Source organism: Rhineura floridana, chromosome 11, assembly GCF_030035675.1.
Source record: "Rhineura floridana isolate rRhiFlo1 chromosome 11, rRhiFlo1.hap2, whole genome shotgun sequence".
Classification (NCBI taxonomy): Eukaryota; Metazoa; Chordata; class Lepidosauria; order Squamata; family Rhineuridae; genus Rhineura; species Rhineura floridana.
In genome coordinates, this window is record NC_084490.1 from 18,616,614 (window position 1) to 18,628,652 (window position 12,039).

General features: G+C 43.2%; 3 protein-coding genes across 3 annotated transcripts; 1 reads left to right on the forward strand and 2 right to left on the reverse strand.

The window, feature by feature from the left end:
• Window positions 1-407: 407 nt before the first annotated feature.
• Window positions 408-837, reverse strand: LOC133366667 (histone H4). The gene has a single exon (XM_061590007.1). The coding sequence runs from the start codon at window positions 773-775 to the stop codon at window positions 464-466; it is 312 nt and encodes a 103-aa protein (XP_061445991.1). The 5' UTR covers window positions 776-837; the 3' UTR covers window positions 408-463.
• A 997-nt stretch (window positions 838-1,834) lies between these two features.
• On the forward strand, window positions 1,835-2,523 carry LOC133367282 (histone H3). Its single transcript, XM_061591341.1, has one exon. It carries the CDS (start codon window positions 1,876-1,878, stop codon window positions 2,284-2,286), a length of 411 nt encoding a protein of 136 aa, XP_061447325.1. The 5' UTR covers window positions 1,835-1,875; the 3' UTR covers window positions 2,287-2,523.
• Window positions 2,524-2,607: 84 nt separating this feature from the next.
• LOC133367281 (histone H1-like) lies at window positions 2,608-3,996 on the reverse strand. The gene has a single exon (XM_061591340.1). The coding sequence runs from the start codon at window positions 3,882-3,884 to the stop codon at window positions 3,219-3,221; it is 666 nt and encodes a 221-aa protein (XP_061447324.1). The 5' UTR covers window positions 3,885-3,996; the 3' UTR covers window positions 2,608-3,218.
• Between the last annotated feature and the right edge of the window lie 8,043 nt (window positions 3,997-12,039).

Consider the following 12,039-nt stretch of genomic DNA (forward strand, 5'->3'; position numbering starts at 1 on the left):
ATAACTTTTAAAGTGGCAAAATTTTGTGCTTTAGCATATACTATAAGGAAACAGATGGTTAATGCATCTTAACTTTAATATACCAGATTTTATTTTAAGTTTGCTTATATATGTTATATAATTTAACTTCTTTATATGCAATTCTTCTGCCTTTCTGCGTTTAAATGCTTGCACTTGTATGGCTGGTCAATGACCGCAAACAATAAAGATGAGAGGAAATAGATTAGAAATGTATCAAGAACGTTTTTGAAGAAATCGGCGAGTCACAATTGTTTCCTTAGGCAACTACATCACTCTGCAAGGACCTTCCTAGTTACATTGTTAACGAAAACTCGAGCAATTTCCATTTTAATACAACGTTGCCTTTTTAAGTCGAAGCGAACACAGATCTTTTTATGAAAGTGTGGGTGGCCCTTATAAGGGCCTTTTGGGTTGTTAGGTATACGAAACAGTTTTTGAATGTTTAGCCACCAAAACCGTACAAAGTGCGGCCCTGACGCTTCAAAGCATAGACAACATCCATGGCAGTCACTGTCTTCCGCTTGGCATGTTCGGTGTAGGTCACAGCATCCCGGATAACATTCTCCAAAAAGACCTTCAAGACACCTCGTGTTTCTTCGTAGATCAAGCCAGAAATACGCTTAACACCTCCACGACGGGCCAAGCGACGAATAGCAGGCTTGGTAATACCTTGGATATTATCGCGGAGGACCTTGCGATGTCTCTTTGCTCCCCCCTTTCCAAGACCCTTACCTCCCTTTCCGCGGCCTGACATAGCTGCTTAACTAAGATTCACACACCGGGTAAAAGGGAGATCAATAATCCTACGAGCGCTGCGGCACGAGTTTATATAGCACTAAGTCCGACCTGAGTGAAACCAGTTAAGGGAGGCGTGTTTTTCTTTCTCCACGCCTTTTCTCCGTCAAGCTACTCATGACAGTAGCTTGGCTTATTCACCAATCAATCCCAGCGAGTTACAATCTGACCAATCAGATTTATTCGGTACTGTTGGAGCATCAATAAAGTGTCTTTAGTAGGCGCAAAAATATACGTTTTTATGCAGAATAATCTTTCATCAAAGCTTGTACATTTTGCATCCCAACAGGAAGTTTTTAAAGTACCATCCGGTTAGGAGGCGTCAGCTCCAGGAGTAAAGCCGGGGGAAAGGGAGGAGAGTAATCGGTTTATGTTCAATTGCAATCTTAAAATGGAAGTTTCATTATAATCTGGCCCAGCAAAGGAACGTTATTTAATGTCGCGTTCTAGTGTTGAATTCCCCCCCCCATCCAGTGGTTACTTCAGTGTAACAGCTGACACATACAGCATAAAAAAGTCTTCATCCAGCCATGCGAGATGCAGCTTTAATAATGTAGAATGAAGTGTATTATTGATCTGGAGTGATGCTTAATGCTCATTATTTCCTAAGCTAAACTTGGGGAGACACAAAGAGTTTCCCTATTTCTTTATGAATATCCACCACATCACTCTGAGAAAGCCTCGTTAGAAAGATACAAATAATGCATCTCATGATCTGTCCCTGAAAGAGGTATTATATATATCGGCAGGCCAACTCCGCCTCATTTTCTGATGGATATTTTTATCTGCAGAAATGAGACCCTGGAAAACACAGCTTCACAGCCCCGAGAATACGCTCAGTTGGCCATGAATGACGAAGAAACTCTGACGATGGGAAGAATAGTTTTGTGTCCAATTACTGTGTAGCCCGGGAACCTTTAAAAAAAAGCATCGTGGTTCTTTCAGCCAATCAGGCAAAGAGGGTGTTGTTATAAATGTCCATGGGCGCCGCTCTCCCTTTTCATTCATTCGAGTCTGAAGCTTTTGTTTTTCCTCTCTTTTTGTTCTGTTGGCGAAATAATGGCTCGGACCAAGCAGACTGCCCGTAAGTCCACAGGTGGGAAAGCACCCCGGAAGCAGCTAGCTACTAAGGCTGCCCGCAAGAGCGCTCCAGCCACCGGCGGCGTAAAGAAGCCTCACCGCTACCGCCCTGGCACGGTGGCTTTGCGGGAGATCCGACGGTACCAGAAATCCACTGAGTTGCTTATCCGCAAGCTGCCTTTCCAGCGCTTGGTGCGCGAGATCGCCCAAGATTTCAAGACAGACTTGCGCTTCCAAAGCTCTGCTGTCATGGCCCTGCAGGAGGCCAGCGAAGCTTACCTGGTGGGGCTCTTTGAAGACACCAACCTCTGCGCCATCCACGCCAAGCGCGTCACCATCATGCCCAAAGATATACAGCTCGCCAGGCGCATCCGTGGGGAAAGGGCTTAACTTAGCTTCTGCTTCCCCGCCTTTCCCCCTGATCTCCTATAATTGCCCAAAGGCTCTTTTAAGGGCCGCCACATTTTCCCCTGAAGAGCTGGAACTCGCTTCTGTTTCTAATAAACCAAAGGGAAATAGCAGAATTTCGGAACAAGGAAGGGGCTGGCTTGTGCAGCCGTGGCAAGCTGAGCAGGCCCTAGCCAGCTGGGGAGGACTAGCCTCAGAGGGAGGCAATGGTAACCCCCCCCTAGTACCGCTTACTCTGAAATCCCTAAGTATCCATAAGTAGGGATCGACCAGAAGGCAGTTCACTTCCATTTCCCCAAGACGTCGGTCCCAATATCTAGTACAGGGCACTGCTAAATGTTCTGTATAAAGCATACAGATTATGAACTTCGCTGAGACTGGTGAAAGGAGTGGGGAGGCGGGTATTACTGGCTACATTCATCTAACTCAGTATTGTCTACACTGATTGGCAGCAGCTCTCCAGGATTTCAGACAGTTCTCTACCAAACCTATCCGGAGATTAAACCTGGCACCATCTGCGCGCAAAGCAGATGCTCTGCCACTGGGCCAGGGCCATTCCCCAACTACACTGACGTTTTTATTTACTAAGTGGAGCGTGTGTGTGTGTGTGTGTGTATAACCCCTGAAACTCGTACACAAGAGGACTGTTGCACTGGGATTCTGCTTGTGGGGAGGCTGGGCGCTGATCCTGGATGCACATTTGACCTGATCCAGAAAGGGCCTGCCTCATGTTAATTATTTTAAGCAAAAAGGCTAAATTGTCGCGTGTCACCCCGGCGCAAAATGTTGCCTGCCCAGGGTACGCTTAATCAATGACACAGGAGCAAGCCAGCTCTTTCTCACTGAGCGTGTGGGTGGCTCTTAAAAGAGCCTTTGGGATCAAAAGGTGTCTCGAGTCTCCACGGGAAGCCTCTTCACTTCTTCTTGGGCGCAGCCTTCTTGGGCTTGGCCACCTTGGCCTTGGGGGTCTTGGGCTTGGCTTTCGCCTTGGCCTTCACCGCCTTGGCTTTGGCGGGGCTCTTGACCGCAGCCTTCTTGGCCTTGGCGGGCTTGGCCTTCTTGGGGCTCTTGGCCGCTGCCTTCTTGGCCCCGGCGGCCGGTTTCTTGGCCACTTTCTTGGGGCTCTTCTTGACGGCGGGTTTCTTGGGCTTCTTGGCGGCGCCGGCGGACTTCTTGGCCGCCGGCTTCTTGCTCTTCACGGCGGCCGAGGGCTTCTTCTTGGTTGCCGCCTTGTCCTTGCCCTCCTGTTGCTTCTTGTTGAGCTTGAAGGAACCCGAGGCGCCCGTGCCTTTGGTCTGTACCAAAGTGCCTTTGCTCACCAGGCTCTTGAGGCCCAGCTTGATGCGGCTGTTGTTCTTCTCCACGTCGTAGCCGGCGGCCGCCAGGGCTTTCTTCAAGGCGGCCAGAGACACCCCGTTGCGCTCCTTGGAGGCGGCCACCGCCTTGGTCAGCAGCTCCGTCACGCTGGGGCCCGACGCCTTGCGGGGCTTGGAGGCTCCCGCGGGCTTCTTGGCTTTCTTGGCGGGCGCCTTGGCGGCTGGCGCGGCGGCCACGGGAGCTTCGGGAGCCGTCTCGGACATCTTTGGCTGCCTGCCTGCCTTCTTGTCTCTCTCTCTCTCTCTCTCTCTCTCTTTGCGCCTTAGCTGCTGGAGAGCGGCGGGTGGGTTGCTGGCGCAGAACCTCTCGGAACCGAAAAGTAAAGTCTGAAGTGAGGCAAAGGCGCTGCTGCCTGCTATTTATAGGGGCGGAGCTGCGCTCTGATTGGTGCGTTCACAGACCCTGCTCTGCCAGAGCCAGAAATGGCTCCTGTCCTTGCAACTTTGTGTTTCTTGAGTGTCACAAAATAGCAAAAATAATAACATCCTCATTTCGGAGCGCGGCGATCCCCGGTGGAAATTGACAAGGGGGACCCGCGCTGCCCGAGCCTGGCCGCCTCTGCGTGCGGGGAGGTGGCGGGTGGGAGAAAAGGAGGCAGAATCGCGGCCGCTTCCAGCTCCACGCCTCTTGGACTCCCAAAACTTTGCCTTTTTCTTGTAAATTAAAAACTTCTCTTCGGAATCGGGGGCTGGAAAAAGGTGCCAGGCCAATCTCTGGGGGGTCTGGACCAGGCTGGTAACAAAGGCGATGGCTCCGGAACGGCAGTTTTGTAATAAAAGCTCTTCGAACTACCTCAAGTAACACATTCATTCATTAACTTTAGGCTAAGGGAGAAGTTACCTTGCAGAGAAATGCCCTTGGTTTTGGGGCGTAGATTTTTTAATTATTTATTTATTTTAAAAATCTCTCCCTTTTCTTTGCTTGACAATATATATTTTGCCTAAGATCTAGTTCATTTGCCACCTGTGGGATTTTACGGTGCTCTCGTTCTCCATGGAAGACTGCTGAGTGCAATGGGTTCTATGGTTTTAGGACTGGCTTGCTTCAGTTGGAAAGTATGTTATGACTTATTTTCTCCCTCCTTTCCTGTGCAAAATTTTCTTTGTCTAAATAATGTGATTGCAATAAAAGAACCTCGTCATGTTTGACATCCAGAAACTGTAAGAGCAATTAGTTATAATGGAGCATCTCATGTTCAATTGAGAAAACAAGCAGGAATTCAGCAAAACTTCAACAATAGGGTATAAAACAATTCTCTGGAAATTAGGGTATAATAATGACCAAAGAACCTGAAATGGCTGGAAAGAATATCAGTCCTCCTTTTATCACTTTATCAGTCCTCCCTTTATCACTAAAGCTGCTTTCTTTTTATTTTATTTTACTTATTTATTAAACTTCTATCCACCTTTCCTATCAGAAGGAGCCCAGGGCAGTAAGCAAAGGACAAAACACTAACAACATCTTAAAATATCTCAAAACAAAACATATTTTAAAAAATCTTCTACAAAAATCTGAAAAAGCGGTTCCAAACAGACACAGACTTAGATAAGGTCTCTACTTAAAAGCCTTGTTGAAAGAGGAAGGTCTTCAGTAGGCCCCAAAAAGATAACAGAGACGGTGCCTGTCTAATATTTAAGGGGGAGGAAATTCCAAAGTGTTGGTTCCACAACACTAAAGGTCTGCTTCCTATGTTGTACAGAATGGACCTCCAGATGAGATGGGCTCTGCAGGAGGTCCTCAGTTTCAGAAAGCAGTGATCAACTGGGTATATAAGGGGTAGGATGATCTTTCAGGTATCCTGGTCCCAAGCTGTACAGGGCTTTGTACACCAAAACCAGCACCTTTAACTTGCTTTATGATGTTTAAGAGTGCAAACCTTTAACCACATTTCAGAATAAGCCCACTGGACACCCAGTGGAACTTACTTCTGAGACATGTATAGGATTGAATGTAGACATGAATCCACATGTAGGCAGTGCTCACATATCTTCCCCACCACAGAGCTGGTGTTGCCTGTGGCATCAGCTTTCAAAGTCCTATAAAGCAGAAGATAGACTGTGGTGCACCAATGGACCACTGGCTGGTCAGGTTCCAGTGGACCACCAGGTAGCCTCCTAGTGGACAAAAATACTTTGCAAAAAAATAGGTGGACCATGGCTTAGTTTATATTTAAACAGTTTTGCAAACTGTTTAAATATAAACCACCCCAGTGGACCACAAGGATTTTAGTTTAAATCACTCAAAACTTTAACTTCACTGCTGCTGTAAAGCACACATCTAAATGCAATGCATGCTAATGTCAGTTGTATGTGTCTTGACATGCTCAGTTCAGTTCAGGGGTTGTTTAATCCTTCCTTCCAAAAACAGTTTTTTTGTGTGTGGGAGCGTGGATTTGGTTTGAAACAAATCAGCTGCCATTTGGTTTCCAAAAGCACTTATTCCAGAGTATTATTTTGAAATGCCTAGAAACGCTTTTGGGAGAAAAAAAAGAGAACACAAATCTCAAATTTATTAACTTGCACTTGGGTAATGTGCTTTCAGTTTAATTTGATTTTGCAAGTTTCCAGGAATTTTACATTATTTTTTATGGTAAAGCAACATTAATGCTAGCAACTAATACTGCTGAAGATGGTATGGTACACCAGCTAGATGCATGACAATGGACATGGAAGATATGGGTTCAAATCCCTATGCAGCTAAGAGAACAGCCATAGGCAACTTCTCTAGCAGCCTTAAATCTGTTCCTCCATGGACATTTTGTAACAATTCTTGAAAGTTACCATACTTCAACAAATATTTGCTTTTGTCTTTTTCAAAGATACTTAAACATGTAGCTGCTGAGTTAAGGTCCAAACTGGGTGCATGAAGAACTCTGATTAAAAAAAAAAGACAAGATAGCCCTTCTTTTAAAAAGCAGCGTTGTTTAGGGGGGATTTAACCCTTTCTCTTGTGTTTCACATTGCATTTTTGCCTCACACCTTTTACTCTTTTATGGAAAATGTACAGATATTGCAATAGAATTAATGAGCAGATTTAATTCACTATAAGACTTAGGCTCAATAGAAACTGGAGTAAGAATAGCTTATTACAGAAAGCAATTGTCCTTCTTTAGGTGGTTGTGTGCATCATTCATCCAGGTTTGCCAACTGACATTTAGGAGTGGATCTTTTGCTCTTTTGCCTAGATTTCATTTTATGTTTTATGCTCTGCCTAGATCTTGCATTAATGGGCCACCATCCCTGTATATGTAACTGTGTGGTACATCTGCTGAGGAGAGCTCTGCATGCATCTAACAAGGCTTATTCTATCTGTTACTCTTTAAGGCCCCATCTGCACTATACATTTAAAGCACTATTGAACCACTTTAGCAGTCATAGCTTTCCCCAAATAATCCTGGGAACTGTAGTTTGTTAAGCATGCTGAGAGTTGTTAGGAAACCACTTCCCCCTCATAGAGCTACAATTAGCAGAGTTGCTCATGAAGAAAGACAATTTCTATGAAACTTGGTATTCAACTTGGTATTCTATGTAAATAAAAAAGAACATGGTAGAGAGCCTGCACCACATTACGCCTGAATCTGGAATGCCTAAAATTGTATGTGAGTTAATTTTATATTTTCTGTTGTAGTATTTATAAGTTGATAGAAAGATAATGATTTGTTGTTATGTGCCTTCAAGTCAGTTACGACTTATGGCAACCCTATTAATCAGTGACCTCCAATAGCATCTGTCATGAAACACCCTGTTCATATCTTCTAAGTTCAGGTCTGTGGCTTCCTTTATGGAATCATTCCATCTCTTGTTTGGTCTTCCTCTTTTTCTACTCCCTTCTGTTTTTCAGAGCATTATTGTCTTCTCTAGTGAATTATGTCTTCTCATTGTGTGTCTAAAGTATGATAACCTCAGTTTCATCATTTTAGCTTCTAGTGACAGTTCTGGTCTCATTTGTTCTAACACAAAGGTTGTTTTCAGCAACCTTAACAAACCACAATTCCCAGGATTCTTGGGGGGAAGCCATGACTATTTAAAGTGGTATGATACTGCTTTAAATGCATAACACAGACAGGACCTTAAGATGCCACTAGATTTTTTTTCTTTTTTAACATTGCTATCTTGGCTACCCTCTTGAGCTTGCTTATTTCACGTGGCTCTTGTAATGCTGGAGAATGCTTAATTTGTAGCCTATGGGTTGTATTCTATCAGGCAAGTGGAAGCACCTCTGGATCAAGCATGGCAGGGCACCCCAATTTTAGCTGATTCTCTCCCCCCTCCCAGCAGCAGCTCTCTGTTCCATATCCCAAATTATTCTAGAAGATTCCCCAACTCTCAGGAACAGCTTTTCAGGGTGATTGTGAGGCTACAGTGGGTAGGAACAATTGGTGAAAAATGGGTGCCCAACTGTGCATGATCAAAAGTGCTTCTGCAAGCCTAATGCCACTACTGTCTCTCTAGCATGGGATGGCATAAAGACTGAGTTGATATTATCAGCTGCCTTCCTATCCCAAATATATCCTCCACATGTATTTCCTGCATATGCTTGCTTGGCTTTTGCATTTAAGGCAGCAATGGAAAACATGTGGCGCTCCATATGTTGGACTCCAACTCCCATCAGCCTCAGCCAGCATGGCCAATAGTCAGGGATTATGGGAGTTGTAGTCCAACAAATATCTGGAGGAGGACAGGCTCTTAGAGAGAAAGCTCATCAAGAGTGGGTGGTGGGTGCTTTAAGCAGAACCAGGAACTGTCACCAGTTAGTTTTGGCTTATTTCAATGCAAGGATGGAGGTGGCTGACAAACTTTATTCTTGGCTTTAGGGAAAAGTTGTTTGACAGTGTTAGAGCACTGATACAAATAGATACATGTTTGCATTAAGAAGGTGATGGCAGATGACAGCAGTGGAACATTTTTTTTCTTGTTCAGAATAGATGTTTGAATCATTAATATGATTCCTCCAAAGGCTGCCTCACTATAAGTGCACATAAGAACCATACCAACTATCTAGATTAAAACAAAATAAAAACAAAGCCACAGTTAGTAGTTAGGACAGCATACACAGTGTGAACTTGGGAGACCTAGACTGGAATTCTCTTAGCCATGAATTCACTTGGATGGGGTGCCTCAGTTCCTCATTTGTATGATGGGAACAATGATCCACCCCAATGTACTGGTGTGGGTGTGCACGTGTGTGAGTGAGTGAATTAACAGTAAATGTGTACATTGTGTACAGTGGTATACTAACTAGTGCAAGACGTTCTTCAGTGTCAAACCAATGCTGTGAAAACACCAAACACAAATGGAGGGTGATCAATAGGGGCTGTAATCACAAAATGTGAGAAGCATAAGAGACACCTAATACAAATTATTATTAAAATAATGTACAAAACTGGATCTTTTTTCCAGTTTCAAAAGGCTCCTGCTGGGAGGAAGGGCGGGATATAAATTAACTAATAAATAAATAAAAGTGTGTGTATATATGCACACAGACATGCACACAATCAGCACTATAGTTCAGCAGTCCATTGCACCCTTATCTGGCCTTGGCATTGCTCACTATTTTAGGGGGAATAACAAAACTGTGATTCATAAAGCTCTGGTTGTTCAGTTGATTGTGATTGCTTCTGGAAATTGTTGTTGTTGTTGTTGTTATAGAATCATAAAATAGTAGAGTTGGAAGGGACCAATAAGATCTATAACCCCCTGCTCAGTGCAGGAATCTAACTTATAGCATACCCAACAGGTACCCTCCCAGCTGCCTCTTGAATGCCTCCAATGTTGGAGAGCTCACCACTTCCCTAGGTAATTGGTTCCATTGTCATTCTGCTCTAACAGTTAGGACATTTTTCCTGATGTTCAGCCAAAATCTGGCTTCCTGTAACTTGAGACCATTATTCCATGTCCTGCACTCTGGGATGATTGAGAAGAAATCCGGGCCCTCCTCTGTGTGACAACCTTTCAAGTACTTGAAGAGGGCTATAATATCCCCACTCAGTATTCTCTTCTCAAGGCTAAATATGCCCAACTCTTTCAGTCTCTCCTCATAGGGCTTTGTTTCCAGTCCCCTGATCATCCTTGTTGCCCTCCTTGAATCCATTCCAGTTTGTCTGCATCCTTCTTAAAGTGCAGTGTCCAGAATGGGACACAGTACTCGAGATGAGGCCTAACCAGTGCCAAATAGAGGGGAACCAATACTTCACAGGATTTGGAAACTATACTTCTGTTTATGCCACCTAAAATAGCATTTGCCTTTCTTGCAGCCACATCACACTGTTGGCTCGTATTCAGCTTGTGATCAACAACAATTCCAAGATCCTTCTTGCATGCAGTATTGCCGAGCCAAGTATCCACCATCTTATAACTGTGCACTTGGGTTTTTTCCCTAGGTACAGAACTTTGAACTTATCCCTGTTAAATTTTATTCTGTTATTTTCAGCCCAATGCTCCAGCCTATCAAGATCACTTTGAATTTTGTTTCTGTTCTTCAGGGTATTAGCTATCCCTCCCAATTTTGTATCATCTGCAAATTTGATAAGCATTTCCTGAATCTCCTAATTCAAGTCATTAAATTTATATCATGCCCTTCTTCTCAAAGGAGCCTAGAGCAGCAAACAAAAAGTGGTAAAACAATAAAACATCTTTAAAATAATTCCAGTACATGTGCAGAAATCTGAGTAGGGCTTCTTATGCAAAGATGGTCTGATAGGGTGCGGCAGATAGTATTGGCAAAAAAGCTAATGTGGTGCTGTAGAATGGCTAGAGATGTGAGGTACAAGAGGATGAATTTTCTCAAGTACAGTTTCCATTTATTGCATATGTTAATTGCAGTGGGAATGGGCCAGTCTCTCCAATTTTTTGGAGACAGATTTGCTCATTACAAAAATTACTGTTAGCGCTGACCTGCTAGAGACTATATCACCTACCTATTATTTCTGTTGGTGAAAACTGCAGACATGTACTGTTGGTTTATTGTGTTTGTTTATGATTAAAATTTAATAAGAAACAAAAAATAGTCAAACAATCAAACAACATCCAATTAACTTGAAATCTTTGGGAAGCATCACCAGTAAGGGCAACATGAGCATCAGACTGAATATAAATAACAATAACATACTTTACCTAAAACATAAATCAAAACAATTTTACCACAATAAGCTATCCTGGGGCAGAGCCAGACAGGTTAAGTCATGCTGGTGGCTCTCAGAAGAGACATACCTACTGAAGGGTTGACTACAAGAATCTATACCCCCACTCAAGAACTCGTTTCACCCCAATGTATGTTGGGACACCTTTTGAGCCCTGAGATAAATATGAACAAACATCAATCAATTCAGAGGTATTACCCCATTTCTCCTCCAGCCCCATATACAAATTTGAAAATGGTGATTTTTATTTATTTATTTATTAAATCTATTAGTCGCCCATCTGGCTGGCAATCCAGCCACTCTGGGCGATGTACAAAATTAAAACATATAGTTACATTAAAATATTAAAATCTCAACCAATAATAATAAAACCTAACCCACCCCAAAAGCCTGTTTGAAGAGCCAGGTCATCATGGAGGGGGCATTTTGTTTTTCTCTTGTAACGAAAGCAGTATGTTACAATGTGAACACTATAATCCGGTACAGAATTTTAAAGGTTTTAACTCTGCATTCAAGAAACTTCCCGTATTATTACTTTTCAAAATAAATTGCAAAATTGGAGGGGGGGGCAGTGTTCCTGGCTTGAAAAATTCTGATCACCTGGTTGTAGGCAGAAAAGCAAACTCTGAGCTTTGGAGAGGGTGTTGTGATGCTGCCATATCATAAAGGGAATCACTAATTTTCAGTGAGTCCTGCCATTGCATACCACCAGACACACTGTAGAATAAACCTGCTCTTATAACTAACTTATAAGTTATAACTTATAACTAACTTAAGTTATAAGAACTCTTATAACTAAGGGGCCAGGGAATAACACGTCCACTAACCTGTAACATTTCACTAGAAAAGACAATAATGCTGGGAAAAACAGAAGGGAGTAGAAAACAAGGAAGACCAAACAAGAGATGGATTGATTCCATAAAGGAAGCCACAGATTTGAACTTAGAAGAACTGGATAGGGTGGTTTATAACAGATGCTATTGGAGATCGCCGATTCATAGGATCACCATAAGTCATAATCGACTTGAAGGCATATAACAACAACAACCTGCAACATTCAAAAGTTTATGAAATTGGGAGCAATGATAAAAAGCTCCACCAGTGTATCTTGATACTAGTTTGTTAAAATACAAATCAAGGGGTCTGCAACCCTGTTTTCTTAAAATTATTATAGTTAACCTTTCCTGCTAAGGATTGCAGAAGTGAAAAACACACACGCA